General features: G+C 38.4%; 1 protein-coding gene across 1 annotated transcript in view; it reads left to right on the top strand.

Annotated features, from left to right (window-relative positions):
- LOC126175433 (JNK1/MAPK8-associated membrane protein) overlaps nucleotides 1-17,325 on the top strand; it is a 103,170-nt gene that overhangs the window by 66,415 nt on the left and 19,430 nt on the right. Inside the window, exon 5 of the mRNA XM_049922235.1 lies at nucleotides 4,577-4,653. Within this exon, the coding sequence (XP_049778192.1) occupies nucleotides 4,577-4,653 (77 nt within the window). The remainder of the gene's footprint in view (nucleotides 1-4,576; nucleotides 4,654-17,325) is intronic.

Here is a 17,325-nt window from a genome sequence, read left to right as displayed (position 1 = left end):
ACGGAACTTACTTTGTGGACGACCCTCGCACATGAAGTTCCTCTCATTTTGTCTGCCAAAGAGAAAGAAATCAATATTACCAAAAATGTAGCAAAAAAATAATGGCTAAGAACCACAAATAATTTGTTATCTATATAATAAATTTAAAACTGGGAAATTACATGCAGTAAAATCACAACCACCAGCAGAAAAGGAACTATCTGAATGCATTCCCTTACTAGGCACAGCCTCATAACAAGTTGCAAATCTTTTCTGAACGACAGGAGTTCAGATAAGTTTCTGCACCAGTAACACTGTGCAGCTTAAACATAATCTACAGTACCAAAGGCACCAGCTTGGGCCCTGAAACAGCACGAGTTTATAAGATTGATTGTGACAACTGCCTCCAACTTTTATCTTGGCCAGACTGGCTGAAGTTTCAGTATGAGATACTGTGAACACATGGGTGCCTTTAGACTAAAAATAAATAAATAAATCAGCAATAGCCACTCATGCGAATCAACACAGACACTCAGTTTCTAACACTAAAGATAACTTAAAGATATTAGATACTACCCAAAAAAGTGCAAGAAAATGGACCTCCTAGATGATCTAGAAATATATATATTCACATCCTCAGTTCATTTCAATAAATTCTAAATGAGCAACTGGAACTAGGTAACAAACAAGTTCTACATAATTTCATTCATCTGTTTACATAAATTAAACACAACATGGACGCCTCAGTCATAAGTAATCTGTACAGTAACATAACTCACTGCAGTCTAAAAATACCTGCAATACACAACATCCTAATAACTGCTACAGAAGAAAAGGAACTGCTATGTTGGTGCCATGTGCCCTATCACACAGGAACCAACCACACACTGGCATTAAGTGGGGACCTACATAGCAGAGCTTCTGGGGTCACTCCAGTAGATGAAAGCTTGAAGGCTTTGCACACCTGTCAAGCCAACAGGTGGCAGTTTGGTCATGTGGCCACAAATAGACACAAAAAGTATCCTGGGACCTGCATGTAACTTAGGCCACAGTCAGGGCTGTGCCAGGCCAGTTCAGTCCTTTGAGGTCTCTGGGCCATGAGCCAATGGCAATAGCTGTTTATCTGTCAGAGTTCTTACTAAAAAATCATCAGGATCTCCAACACTGTACTCTAGCCAGCAACTTTCACTTTTTGGAGCTGCCACCACCATCATCATCCAGCACTGTCAAGATGTTGCAGGGGCCTTCTATCCAACAGTCAGTTATTGTGTAACTCAAATGCTGATTAATCTTATTTACATACTGTCCACGGACAACTTACACCAAGGAGGAGATTCAGTTTATTTGTTTCTTTATTAATGACCTCGTTCAGGATTGTTTGCATTGCACATCCAGTGGTGCGGTACATACCAGGAACAGATATCAAAATCAACACAAACAGAGTAGTGTACTAACAAATCTTTGCAATCCTAACAATTCCTTAAACACGCTGCAATTCAGCTTGCAAAAACTTACATTTTAAATGACTTGTTTATGATGTCAGTATAAAGTTGCGTAAGTCTACACTCCAATGTTGAGCAAATACATTGCTCTGATCTCACCCATCACCTGTGTAATTTTATATTTCTCTCAACTGACTTACAAACTTTAATGATCACAAAAAATCTATATATATGTGTACAGGTATGTCTAATTTATAAAATGCAATCTGATGGTTTTATAATATTTCATTAAAATTTCAGCCACCAGTTAAAAGAAGTTTACTCTTAAAGTACAAGCATTTTCTGTTATTAATCTGTCACATGTGCCACACATTTTTTTCTTTTTGCTTAGTTTACACCTTTGCTCAACAAGGAAACATTTATATCTTTGACTAATGGATACTTATTACATTGTAAACTAAGTAAATAAACAAATTTAAAAATAGTGTAAAGCACATGTATTATGCTCAAACTGACATGAAGAGTATTGGGAAGGGTGCCACAGTGATTTAGTTACAATATGTAAGCTGTTTTCAATGCAGCAGTGTATACATGGTTCTTTATAACTATAAGGACCACAAAAACTAATATCACTATCCATTGGAACTTATGTAAGTGAAAACAACTGTTGCACCTTATATTTAAATAAATGCAGGCACATTAGCATGTTTTTATGAATGAAACAACTTATAAAGTGGTTCTAAATACTCAAATATTCCTGTGCAGTGTATGAACAGACAATGTTCTACTGACCAAGACATCAGTGTAACCAGAAATATTAGCCCTCTGTATGGTAGCCCTAAACCAGTTAATATATTGAAATAAAGCATTTAAAAGTTTTTGTGGTTGGTTGCGTATGTCATCAACAAAACAATTAATACTGTAGGTAACATAATTCAAGAATCAGTGAATATAGATGTCTTCTAAGTAATGACTGTTTTAATTTGTCCATAGAAATATTTTCATGGAGTTGATGTATATCATTTGGCACCTTCACAAAGAAATGATCAGTGGCTGCTTTTTTACTCAATGTCAGATGATAATATCCTCTGGTTACCATACTGTAAAGATGAACATTTGTGATAATTTTCCAGTGGTTTAAATTCTCTTTTACAGAGCTATTTTTCAGAAGTGTGCACTAAAAATACTAAATGTCGAGGGACCTTGGGATTCTTACACTTATGTGCCACTATATTTACTTCATAACTGTATTTGTGCTTAAAAATAAAGTGTAGTTTTGGCTTACCTATGAAACTAACATCCACATCACTAAAAGTAATAATACTGTCAATATATTCATCTCTAATTTGGTTAAAAATTGAGTTTTACATTCTGGTGCAAAATTGAATTTGAAAAATCAAAAGCGAAGCAGCGGAGTACCTTATGGGGTATTCCTTCTCTAATTTATTTGATTATTACGACATGAAGATATAATTCCAGTCAACACGGATGTTCACGTTAAAGAGACTTTTAACCTTTCCAGTATATAGACAGCTGATTGCACTTTCTGAAGTTAGTGAAGTCTGACAAATGCTTATATGAAGATGAAGATAAAAACAGTAGCAGAGTAGTTTTTTTTAAGTTATTAATGCGAGTAAATTAGTATTGGTCATAATTTGTTGTTAGTATACATTACAGTAATAGCCTACAGGGATTGATTCAGTTTGTTAACATATAATGTGATTCAGTACATCCTTGAAAGCTTTTCATGATGAGAACATGATATGTGAATAAAAGAACACATACAAACTACACAGTTAGTAAACCATATTTCATATATAATACCGACACGATTTATGTGGCGCTGTACCAGCAATTACTCTAACTACTGTTTTCTGTGACCAGAATAAAATGTTTCAGTCCAGGCTTTCTTAGGGGAGTCAAATAGAGCTCTGTGTATGCTATGATAGGTGCTTCATCAGATAAAAAATGCCACTCACAAATTTTTCCCTTCATTTTTGGGAATGGGAAGAATTCACATCGGCCCAGGTCAAGTAAATAGGGTGTCTTTGGTAATGCAGTTTCTCCTTCTGCAAGTAGTCCATTGTTCTGGTAACCATGTGTGCTGAGGCACTGTCTTCTTCAACTTTGGGTGCTGTGACCTCCAATTACTTTCGCCAGATGTTATGTCACATACCACTCAGCACTGATTGTGTAAAGTTTGTTTAAAGTCATGGAGATGAGATGATGCATGCTGTTGAAGAAGGTAGCCACTACCTTCTTTCCAAAGCTCTTACTTCTCCCAACTTGCATGGGTGGTTCCTCACCAGGAAAGCACAATACTGATGACTGCCTTTTTGTTTTGGGGTCGTTGTGGTATGGCCATGTTTTGTCACCTGTAATGATATTGTAAGTGTCTTTGGACCACCTTTCGTTGAATTATTCAAGAATAAAAGACACCAACACGTTCTTGTTTGCTGTTAGGTTTCTGTCAGGAAATGTGGCACCCAACGTGCATGTCTCTTGGTTAGGCCTAAATGACACTGAAAGAAGGTCTGTGCTGCAGTTGGTCCAATATTTATAATCGCTTCAATGTCACAAGATGTGAGGTGAGTATCATCTTCAATCATTTTCCTCACAGCATCAATGTTTCCTTGGGTGACTGCCATTGCTGGGGCAACTGGGAGGCAGTTCATCTTCAGGATACTCCTGATCCCTTGAAAATTTGTGAAACCAATTTCCAATGATGGCCCAAGAAGGGCCAGACTCACCATAAACATGTACTAGAGAAGAGTGGCATTGTTCGTTTTTTAGTCATATCATTGCACAAAAAATAGTGGAGCAACAAATCCCTCTTTCACTGCATCTGACTCAGCACTTCCTGTGTCCTTTAATCACTGTTCGCAGAATGTTTGAGATCCAGTGGTGGAGGGAGCACTATGCCAGTGCTGTAAGGTCAAAAATCAACCGTCTTTCAAATAAAAATAATCCTATTGTTGACAGATTTCCAGTTTCGGAGCTGGTAAGGACTTCGGCTCAGCCCTCATGTTTATTAAATGACTACAAAAGATATATTACACTCTTTTGCAACAGAAACAAGTGAAAAGTGCATTTATTTTTATATATGCTATATTCCATGGGTATTCTTTAAATCTGTTTTTCTTTTTCTTTTGCAGATTACTCATTTCCCTATATTGTTATCATTTTATCCGTTATTTCGAATGCTGTGCACTTTGCTTTCAAATTGGATCAGGTAAGTTGTCTAATATACAAATTTTGGTTATTCACATTATACCAGTGGAAATTTGCTCTTGATTTCTACATTGCTGATTCATAAAGTAATAGTGTTCACTTGACGCTCTTGTTACCCTCCTTTTGTATTGTAATACAAGACCTTTTATCCCCACTATGGAGCCAAAAGTGGTGAAATCCATACAAAGTTACCTGAACGCAATAAGATTTTGAAGTCAGTCAGTTGCTCCTTTGAGTACCAGGGCTTTCTGCCTGAAACCATGTTTTTAATTTATTTAAATGCATTGTTGTTATTATAATAATAATAATTATTATTATTATTATTATCAGTGCTTTTTGCATGAAACCACTGATGCTATTGCGCAATAGAGATGTCTAGTGGGGCACTGAAGTACTTCTATGAATGTAGTTCATTGTGGCAGTCACAACATTCAGAGCAACATTTGGTGTGGAGATTGTGGTATGTGATTCATTGAAGTTTTGAGATGTGGAATTATGCCTAGGAAAAATGCAAAATAGCATCCAAATATGTATCATGAAATAGTGAGTGGTTGAAAACTGTATGTCCCAAGTGAATCAGCGCAACCTTGATTGTTTACTTTTTGCTTGTTCATTTTTGTATTAATTGGTTACTATGATGATAAAGGTCAATTTAGTGAAAAATTTTAAAATTTTTTATTTTTTTATTTTTGGGACTCAAAGGGTTGGTATTAGCATTTAAGAACATGACCTTCTTATGTGGTTAACTTAAGCACGTAAAGCTTGTCAGAATGTTGTAAGAATGCCAATAAAGTACTGAACTTTTTATCCAGTATTATGAAAAGGAAAGTTGCTATTCACCATATAGTGGAGATGCTGAGTCGGAGATAGGCACAACAAAAAGACTGTCACAAATAAAGCTTTCAACCAGTAAGGCATTTGTCAACAATAGATGACAGACACACAGAATGTGTGTGTGTGTGTGTGTGTGTGTGTGTGCGTGCGTGCGTGCGCGCGCGCGTGCGTGCGCGCGCGCGTGTGCGTGTGCGCGCCATCTATTATTGTGCATATCTGCAACCCAGCATTTCTGCTATATGCTGAGTAGCAACTTTTCTTTTCATAATATTGTTACATTCCATCCTAGATTTTGCGTTGTTTGAACTTTTCATCCTGTAGATTTGGCACAAGACAATTCTGGTGGAAACCCCACAATCAGGCCCTGAAGACCTATCATATCTATTTCTTCAGACACATGAGAAAAGAGCAACACATTTTGAACTTACATACCATGTTGAATGAGATTATAGCTTATAAATCCTACTAGCTTATTTGTTACCTTTAACAGTGTAGGTGTTGCTAGTTAAGAATAGCATGCAAGCCACCAAAGAAGTCTTAGATTAGAGTACTGTGGTGCTCACTGTCCTAATAAAGGTACCTAGCAAGTCATTTCTGAGTAGATCAGTGTGTGTGTGTGTGTGTGTGTGTGTGTGTGTGTGTGTGTGAGTGAGAGAGAGAGAGAGAGAGAGAGAGAGAGAGAGAGAGAGAGTGAGTGAGGAGGAGTTGGGAGGTGGGGGGGCGGCATTGGCTTCTCGGATAACACAATGCCTTTTGTTTTCCTAATTCCTTTGCTATCACTGATAGAATTTAAATCTGAATAGCAAATCGTAAAATTTTTATTGCTTCTCCCTGAACTATAGATCCTTTTCCAAATTTTTCCTTGTTTGCACAATCTAGAGATTGAACAACACGAAGGAAGCAGTACACTCCCGTGTCCTTCAACCTTACTTCAGTTTTGTACTCACAGTGTCCTGCAGTCTTGGTACAGCTGATGAATACAAGACTGCTTGTTTATTTTATTTTTGCTGGACTGATTTCAGGCTACATGACCATCATCAGTGGTCCTACAGGAGATGCACAATAATGCAATACATAATGTTATACACTATAGGATTGGAGAAGTGCTAGAAGTCTGAAAAAATTGAAGTAAAATCTCCGAAAACCTCTACAAAAATTCCATGTAAATAAGTACTGGGCATTCTAACATAAAATTGTGAATATGCCCCAAATCCCATACTTTATAGTATCATGTATTGTATTATCGTGTGTCTCAAGGGGCCACATGTATATATGTTGTTCACAAATTAGTTCGGTTTTTTTTATTACTTATAATTAACCTTCTGTTCCCTGATAACTTCAGAATTCCAGAGTGTACTCCAGTCAACTCTGTCAAAAGCTTTCTCATAAGCCAACAAATCCAAAATCAAATATCATTTGTATATGAAAGTATAGACACACATTTATAAAACTGTATAGAAGTTATGTATGTCTGTAAGGAATTTCATAAAGAACTGATTTCTTAGCTTCATTATTGTTAATTGTTTTAAACTGAACATATATCTGTAATGTTAATTTATACCTAAAAACAAAGATGATGTGACTTACCAAATGAAAGTGCTGGCAGGTCGACAGACACACAAACGAACACAAACATACACACAGAATTCAAGCTTTCGCAACAAACTGTTGCCTCATCAGGAAAGAGGGAAGGAGAGGGAAAGACGAAAGGATGTGGGTTTTAAGGGAGAGGGTAAGGAGTCATTCCAGTCCCGGGAGCGGAAAGACTTACCTTAGGGGGAAAAAAGGACGGGTATACACTCGCACACACACACATATCCATCCACACATATACAGACACAAGCAGACATATTTAAAGACAAAGAGTTTGGGCAGAGATGTCAGTCGAGGCAGAAGTGCAGAGGCAAAGATGTTGTTGAATGACAGGTGAGGTATGAGTGGCGGCAACTTGAAATTAGCGGAGATTGAGGCCTGGTGTTTGTGTTCGTTTGTGTGTCTGTCGACCTGCCAGCACTTTCATTTGGTAAGTCACATCATCTTTGTTTTTAGGTATATTTTTCCTTCGTGGAATGTTTCCTTCTATTATAACCATATCTGTAATGTTAATTTCTTATACAAATTACTGCATGAATTCCCAAGTTTGCTACCTAACCTCATTATTCTTTAGTTTAGTTCTAGACTTTCTTTTTCTGTCACTTAAGGAATAGATAAAAATAGTTCCCATGTTACTTGGTAATTTTCAAGAGGTTGACTGTAAGGAGTGGACAAGCTACAATTCAATAAAACATTAGAAAAATGTTGATCATAACACAGTATTTTCATCAGCTCTTTCATTAATTCTTGTCATCCTCTTTCATGATTATCACTTATTCATATGATTGAAATATGGAGAGTTTGTCAACAGTATTTTGCTCTTCTTCTTGATCATCTTCTCCTTAATGATCTAGAAACTGAACTTATTTCTTGAGCTCACTCTTCACACCAACATTCTGTGTCTTTGCCCTCTGTTAATACTACACACCTTGCATCTCAAGCTTTGCTCTAACAGTGTTGTCATTAACATTCTGTGTCATAATGCAGATATGGTCAGTGCATTAAGAGAGTACTAGAGTGATTGAGAGATAGTATCTAATTGTAGGCGTACATTATTCACAAATTGCCACTGGCATTTGTTAGTAACCCTTTTTTCATTTTTCATTATTTGTATACCTGTTGGTGGTATGAGCCATCAAATTTCTAGTGATACAACGAGCTGTCTCTCTCACTATGTTCATGGTTTCTGCATTGCTCCTTGGCTGGTGGAAATTGTAGCATTATAGTTACTTATTTTCTTATGGTCTCCTCCTTGCTTTTCTTTGTCTGCAATACATTCCTGTTTTCTCTTTTAAATGACCAGCTCCTACAATATGCCCAAATTACACTGCTGACCATTAAAATTCCAAATTTGAGAAGGATAACAAACAACAAAATTGTTCATTGCACATATGCAGTACAGTAGGAATAATACATGATTAAAATAGTAGGGGACTTGGTAACATACATGGTGTGAAGTTTAGTGCACAGAGACAACACCTCTGGCAGCAAAAATGACACTGACCCAGCTGTTCATCGAGTCTAAATGAGCTTGATCACAGAAACAAATGTGTCTTTCCATGCTGATTCAACTGTTTTCCAGAGTTTATCATAGTGATGTTGTCTTGGCAACCCATGACGAGATGTTTTCGGTGGGTGAAGTGTGGGCCAGAACAACAGCTGAACACCCTCTGGGTCAAAATAGGTTATGATGGCATGGATAACATGTGAGCTGCTACAAAATTGTTGAGGTTTTTATGACCACTTGTCGTCATATTGATATTGCATGTTGCCTTTAATCTCGTGATCTTTAGCTGTCCTTTACTGAATGATTTCTCTGACATTTCGCCAATGTGAGTGGCTGGAATTGCCATAGAAGTATCCTCCATTGCTGGTGGTGGACTGAAATCAAGCCTGCAGTCTAAGATTGCATGTACCTGTCACCCCAGCTGAGGGCGTCCTCCCTTTGTTACCTTCAACAGTCATTTGCTGCAGCAAGGGAAGCCAGAATCTGTTTAGTTAGAGACTTTCTCCCTGCTTTTAAAACTCTCATGTTTATGAATATCAGTTGCTACACTGAACAAACAGACATGATAAGATTTCACCACAGTGAGTACCCCTGCTTCTCAGCTCCTTTTTGTGTGTGTGTGTGTGTGGGGGGGGGGGGGGGGGGTTTCTATGGTTGGTGTGGTTGTCTCACAGAGCACGTTTTCAGCTGTTGCCGATTCTCCAACTGGGTCCCAACCTGCAATACAGTTTATGTTCAGTGACCCTGGTATTGATAGAGAGCATACACTTTTCCACAAGTTCATGGTATTCAGTACACTCCAAACATTGTGAGTGAATCTGTTTTGTCCTTTGCTGATATCTTCTTGATTGGTTTGTAATTACTCTTTATGCCATGTTTGTACAATTAACAACTGATTCTGTCTGTCACTCAGGAGACTGTGGCAGGAAGCTAACATTTCTTCTTGTGACGTGTTACTGGCTGGATGTTAGGTTTCATGACTCTTCTTGTGCCACTGGTAGAGTACCCATTATTCTGTAGAACACATTTAAGATGTTCCATTTCACATATGATGAGCTGCAGGCACATATTTGTCTTATGTCAGAATATTAATCATACCTTTCTTCTGGCGCGTATGATAATATGAAAGTTTGTGCAAGTATCAATCCATGTGTATTGGTTCCTGATACATGTTGTGCACCAGGTTCTTGCTGCTCTTCATAACCAGCACATCTAGATGGGTAGCTGTCAATCCTTTTGGTACCTCCATAGTAAATTTATTGTTGGAATGGTTACTGTTCAGGATTCTTAGGAAGCCACCAACCATTTCTTCTTCATGACTCCACCCAACATAGATGCTGACGATGTACTTGTACTACACCTTATATTTACAAGGCTCTAATGTAGTGCCTGTGTTTCAGAATGCTCATGAATAAATTGCCATCTCGCATAAAGTAGCTCATGGTAAAACGTGTATGAAATAGCTTGGTGATGTCCTGTGGGAATATGGTATTGATATGTCCCAGAGGAAGCCGCCTGGTAGAATTTTGCACAGAGCATAGCATAACTTAATCATAGCTAACACTTGGTTCAAGAATCATAAAAGAAGGTTGTATACATGAAAGAAGCCTGGAGATACTGGAAGGTCTCAGATTATATAATGGTAAGACAGAGATTTAGGAACCAGGTTTTAAATTGTAAGACATTTCCAGGGGCAGATGTGGACTCTGACCACAATCTATTGGTCATGAACTGCACATTAAAACTGAAGAAACTGCTAAAAGGTGGGAATTTAAGGAGATGGGACCTGGATAAACTGACTAAACCAGTGGTTGTACAGGGTTTCAGGGAGAGAATAAGGGAACAATTGACAGGAATGGGGGAAAAAGATACAGTAGAAGAAGAATGGGTAGCTTTGAGGGATGAAGTAGTGAAGGCAGCAGAGGATCAAGTAGGTAAAAAGACGAGGGCTAGTAGAAATCCTTGGGTAACAGAAGAAATATTGAATTTAATTGATGAAAGGAGAAAATATAAAAATGCAGTAAATGAAGCAGGCAAAAAGTAATACAAACGTCTCAAAACTGAGATCGTCAGGAAGTGCAAAATGGCTAAGCAGGGATGGCTAGAGGACAAACGTAACGATGTAGAGGCTTTTCTCACTAGGGGTAAGATAGATATTGCCTGCAGAAAAATTAAAGAGACCTTTGGAGAAAAGATAACCACTTGTATGAATATCAAGAGCTCAGATGGAAACCGAGTTCTAAGCAAAGAACGGAAAGTAGAAAGGTGGAAGGAGTATATAGAGGGCCTATACAAGGGCGATATACTTGAGGACAATATTATGGAAATGGAAGAGGATGTAGATGAAGATGAAATGGGAGATATGATACTGCGTGAAGAGTTTGACAGAGCAGTGAAAGATCTGAGTCGAAACAAGGCCCTGGGAGTAGACAACATTCCATTAGAACTACTGACAGCCTTGGGAGAGCCAACCCTGACAAAAATCTACTATCTGGTGAGCAAGATGTATGAGACAGACGAAATACCCCCAGACTTCAAGAAGAATATAATAATTCCAATCCCAAAGACAGCAGGTGTTGACAGATGTGAAAATTACCAAACTATCAGTTTAATAAGTCACAGCTGCAAAATACTAATGCGAATTCTTTACAGACAAATGGAAAAACTGGTAGAAGCTGACCTCGGGGAAGACCAGTTTGGATTCCGTAGAAATATTGCAACACGTGAGGCAATACTGATCCTACGACTTATCTTAGAATCTAGATTAAGGAAAGGCAAACCTACTTTTCTAGCATTTGTAGACTTAGAGAAAGCTTATGACAATGTCGACTGGAATACTCTCTTTCAAATTCTGAGGGTGGCAGGGGTAAAATACAAGGAGCGAAAGGCTATTTACAATTTTTACAGAAACCAGATGGCAGTTATAAGAGTCCAGGGGCATGTAAGGGAAGCAGTGGTTGGGAAGGGAGTGAGACAGGGTTGTAGCCTATCCCCGATGTTATTCAATCTGTATATTGAGCAAGCAGTGAAGGAAACAAAAGAAAAATTTGGAGTAGGTATTAAAATCTATGGAGAAGAAATAAAAACTACAGGGTTCGCCGATGACATTGTAATTCTTGGAAGAGCAGTTGAACGGAATGGACAGTTTCTTGAAAGGCGGATATAAGATGGACATCAACAAAAGCAAAACAAAGATAATGGAATGTAGTCGAATTAAGTCGGGTGATGCTGCGGGAATTAGATTAGGAAATGAGACACTTAAAGTAGTAAAGGAGTTTTCCTATTTGGGGAGCACAATAACTGATGATGGTCGAAGTAGAGAGGATATAAAATGTAGACTGGCAATGGCAAGGAAATCATTTCTGAAGAAGAGAAATTTGTTAACATCGAGTGTGGATTTAAGTGTCAGGAAGTCGTTTCTGAAAGTATTTGTTTGGAGTGTAGCCATGTATGGAAGTGAAACATGGACAATAAATAGTTTGGTCAAGAAGAGAATAGAAGCTTTCGAAATGTGGTGCTACAGAAGAATGCTGAAGATTAGATGGTTAGATCACATAACTAATGAGGAGGTATTGAATAAGATTGGGGAGAAGAGGAGTTTGTGGCACAACTTGACTAGAAGAAGGGATTGGTTGGTAGTACACATTTTGAGGCATCAAGGGATCACCAATTTAGTATTGGAGGGCAGTGTGGAGGGTAAAAATTGTATAGGGAGACCAAGAGATGACTACACTAAACAGATTCAGAAGGATGAAGGTTGCAGTAGGTACTGGGAGATGAAGAAGCTTGCACAGGATAGAGTAGCATGAAGAGCTGCATCAAACCAGTCTCTCCCAGAGAGTCATTGAGTGTCACTTTGGCGAACAAAGAAACAACACCATAGCTGACTAGGATGTTGTTGGGTCCAGATTTTAGTTTCTTCAACTTCTGTATGAAATGTCCCAAGTTCTTTATGCTTTTGATGGTCTTTCTGACATGTGTCTAAAGCAGAGACGCCAAGTGTTTTGCTGGTTTACATTCAGTGAGCAAGGTATGCTTGGAATCAGTCATAGTGGTACACCACATTTATGGATCTTGGTAATCCATTCAGCTGAGGCAGTAGGTCTTCTGTGGTGTGCAGGTTCCTCTGTAGGTCTGCAAAGACAGAAGATACTGTGTGTAACCAATTCAAATTTCGTGTGATCCAGTGTATTGAATCTGCGCTTAGCTTTCAGTACATCGTTGGAACTAACAGGTCATGTATCTTCAGTCTTCATTAAAAGGGTAGGATTTCTCTTTTGGGCAGGCATAACCATTATGCTCTTGTTGGTGTTGGGGCTCTTGAGAGCTTGTAACTCTTCTCTTTTCAGATTGCAAATTTGTGTCTTTACTTGACACAGTATGATGGTGATTTCATTGTGTATGTCCTTGGCTTTTTCTCAAGGAAGGATCCAGATGGTGTTAGCAATCACATACTCTGTAGATAGAGCTTTAGGGAAGAAACCAAAATTCCCTCCTTTTAAAGGACAAATGAGGTTCCCCTCATAAATGAATTCATGTAAAACGGAGAACTGTGAAATGACGACCAACTTTTGGGCATTTGCTATCAACTCAGTTGCCGCACACACTGAGATGATTTGAAAAGATTTGACAGCATCACTCTCAAGAGCATGCAGATGGAACTTGAATGCTGTGTTGAGTTGCAAAAGAAAAAGTTTGTAACATGTGAAACTTCTCCTTGAACACATAACTACACTGAAAGTCAATGAGCTCCAACTGAATTTCAGGAGGCACACTTATTCCTCCACTGCCGGAGGAGTTGCAAGAATACTAAAATCAAGTTCATGTCAGTTTACATCACTAAATATAGATTAGATTTACTTCCATTCCATTTGATTCATAGAGAAGAGGTCCTCCAGGATGTAGAACGTGTCAGAAAAACAATAATACATGACAAATATTTACAACTAAAACAAATAAGCTAATGTACCTTCCACGGGTCCCATGTGGAATGATTGTCTTTTTCTATTTATATTTTAATTAACACTATATGAAAGGATCATTTTACAACACTCATACACTAAGATCGCATTAATGCACTGAATTTAAACTTAATTTTTTTAATTTATAAGGTAATAAACATTTAATAGAACTACTACAATACTTATTTACAGTGAACACATTACTGCACTGAAATGACTGAAATGGTGGCAGAAGTAAGATTGTACTTGACACACACACACACACACACACACACACACACACACACACACACACACAATCACTTGGTTCTACTGAAACCTTAATCAAAGGCGTAGAAGGAGTTGTCCACCAATATATCCTTTATGCTTCTCTTAAACTGAATTTCATTGGCTGTTAAGCTTTTTATGGCTGCTGTCAACTTATTGAAAATGTGTGTTCCTGAATAATGCACATCTTTTGTACAAGAGTAAGTCACTTTAAATCCTTGTGTAAATTATTCTTATTTCTAGTATTGATTCCATGAACTGAGCTGTTGGTTTGAAAAAGTGATATATTTTTAATGACTAATTTCATTAAGGAATAAATATGTTAGGAAGCAGTAGTTAGTATCCCTAGTTCCCTAAACAGGCCTCTGCAGAATGTTCTTGAGTTTACACCGCATATAACTATTATTGCACATTTTTGTGCCTGGAAAACTTTAGCTTGGCGTGATGAACTACCCTAAAAAATAATCCCATATGACATTATGAAGTAAAGGTAAGCATAGTATGCCAGCTTTTTCATTTTTATATGCCCTATGTATGACAATTCACATTGCAAATAGAGAGTTGTTTAGACACTTCAGCTGTTCTGTGGTGTGCTCCTCCCAGTTGAATTTATTATCAATCAGTAATCCTGAGAATTTAACACTGTCCCCTTCTTCTATCGGCTTGTCATCATACATTAGGCATATACTTGTGGGACGCCCGTTACAAGTTCTGACCTGCATGTGGTGTGTTTTTTCAAAGTTTAGTGACAAAGAATTGGCTAGGAACCAGTGATTAATGTCCACAAATATTTTATTAGTGGATCTCTCTAAGACTACACTTGATTTGCTGTTTACTGCAATGTTTGTATCATCGGCAAACAAAACAAACTTGGCATCTGGTAATGTTACTAATGAAAGGTCATTGATATACACAAGAAAAAGTAAGGGCCCTAAGATGGAACCCTGTGGGACCCCACATGTAATTAGTTCCAGTTGGATGATGCCTGATAGCTTAATACACGTCTCTTTCCTAGTGACAAGCTTTGTTTCTTGCGAGAGATACAAGATTTGAACAGTTTTGTAGCATTTCCTGTTACTCCATAATATTGTAATTTACTTAAAAAATAGTATGATTTGCTCAGTCAGATGCCTTTGACAGATCACAAAATACACCAGTTGCCAGCATTTTTTTCCCCTAATGAATTAAGTACAAGGGTCACTCCAAAAGAAATGCACACTATTTTTGTAAAAATACAGTTTTCGTTCTGCATGTGTGAAAGTTTTACAGTGTGTAGATACATCCTTCCCGCTTGTTTTCAAACTTAGTTCAACCTGTTCCCGTGAGTGGCACCATCACAGCATGTCTTCAAGATGGCTGTGAAAACAACACAGTGGGAAACATCCACAAGAGGTTGAAAAAGGTGTAAGGAGATGCTGCTGTCGATCGCAGTACAGTTAGTCGGTGGGCAAGCAGGTTACATGATGAAAACGGGCATGGCAATATTGAGGATTGTCCTCGCAGTGGCAGACCTCGTACTGCACCCACTCCAGACAATGTGCAGAGAGTTAACGAATTGGTGACTGCTGACAGGCTTATCACAGTGAACGAATTGTCACACTACGGTGGAATAGGGGAAGGAAGTGTTTGCAGAATACTGGAAGTGTTGGCGTTAAAATAAAGGTTTGTGTCAGGTGGGTTCCCAGGATGTTGACAATGGCTCACTGTGGTGTGCATACTGTAAGACCTTCGGTACACACACCATCAGATTATTTGACTTGTCGCTCTAGCGAAGTAGGCGAGTGTCACCAATATGTCGCGTGGTCTTATCGTGGCGTGTTTATCTTCTGCCGTTAGGTCAGACAATAGAAATGCCACTTGCACGCTTAGAGTTGCAGATTGACGGTGACCAACTTTAAACAAAACTTGATTAATTTTCACACACATTTATTAAAATAATAAGAATCATAAACCTTACTTAACTTTATTCTGGATGCTATTTACAATTGACAATCTGAAGTTCCTTTGGTCTTGGTACGTTAATCTTATTCTCACATATCTCTGATACTTGACAAAGTGTCTATTCATTTATCTTCATGGCTATGTACAGGAATATGATAATCTTATTTGGCGCAGACTGAAACTTGACTACAGACAAATGCAGACTAATGCAGACTGACTATTTGGAGGTCTGTACACTCGTTATAATACCTCGAGCGTTCAGGTATCACTGTGCGAGTGTGAGCCGCGAGGAGAAAAGGTTCTACATTAGCAGCAATCTCATTGGCTGCATTACATATTAATACGCGGATCGGCGGAAGCAGAATTTGGTCCGTCTTTATGGCAGCGCCATCTCGTAGAGCGGAGATGGACGATCGCTGCGCCTGTGCTGTTGTGCTTAGCGGGGCGCGCTCTATTTGGAAAGTTGTATATGCGCTGACTACGTGGAACTATGTACACAACATCCCTCCCTTCCGGGGGAAGAAAAAAAGCTTTTGAAGTGTGCTTGAAAAGCCTTTTTTTCTGCTTCCTTACTTTCCGGCGTGCGTATGTCTGTGGGTGCACACATGTGGTGTCTGACTGATTCCGTTATTTGACAATATATGTCCTAAATACTGAATTTTCTTGACAAAAAATATACATTTGTCCTTGTTGCACCTGAGATTGGACTTTCTGAGAATCTTGAACAGTTCTTCCAGGTTATCTAGTAAATCTTGTGGAGATTTTCCCGAGACGATTATGTCATCGAGATTGTTAACTGCGTTAGGACAGTTTCTAATTAATTGTTCCAAGTAACGTTGAAAGATGCTTGGTGCACTTGCGATACCAAATGGTAAGAGCTTGTATCTGTACAATCCAAATGGAGTATTTATTACCATAATCTTATGTGTATCTTTGTCTAAAGGGATCTGCAGATATGCTTCCTTTAAATCCAGTTTGGCGAAATACACACCCTCTGCTAAGTTATACATCAGTTCTTCCAGTTTCAGAATCGGGTATGTATCTATAATGCACTGTGAATTGACAGTATTCTTGAAATCTCCACAGATACGTAATGATCCATTTGACTTTTCTATGACAACGATTGGTGTTGCCCAGGCGCTACATGTGACTGGTTCGATAATACCATTGCCTTCTAAACGGTCAAGTTCGTGCTTTACACATTCTTTCATTGTGTAAGGTCCAGTTCTAGCTTTGCAAAACTTCGGCACTGGATTCGGTGTCAGCGTAATGTGTGCCTGGTAATCAGTTACACTGCCTGTCGCGGAGGAAAAAATATCTTCGTACTTCTGCAACACTGTTTGTAATTTTCCTTTCAGAACTTCATGTGTGACCTGTTTTGCTTCATGGATAGTGAAGCCTAATTTGATAAAGAGATCCAGACCCAGCAAGTTTGATGCCTTATGGGTGTTAACTACTGCTAAAGTAGCTGTCTTGGTAAACTGTTTGTAAGTTAATCCGTCGTCAGTGCACCTTTGACTGGAATTTGTTCATTACTGTAGCTGTACAGTGAGCTGTCAAAATGCTGCAA

The sequence above is a fragment of the Schistocerca cancellata genome, chromosome 1 (assembly GCF_023864275.1).
Source record: "Schistocerca cancellata isolate TAMUIC-IGC-003103 chromosome 1, iqSchCanc2.1, whole genome shotgun sequence".
Taxonomy (NCBI): domain Eukaryota; kingdom Metazoa; phylum Arthropoda; class Insecta; order Orthoptera; family Acrididae; genus Schistocerca; species Schistocerca cancellata.
Note: the sequence above shows the minus strand (reverse complement) of the source record. Positions and strands in the feature narration are given on the sequence as shown.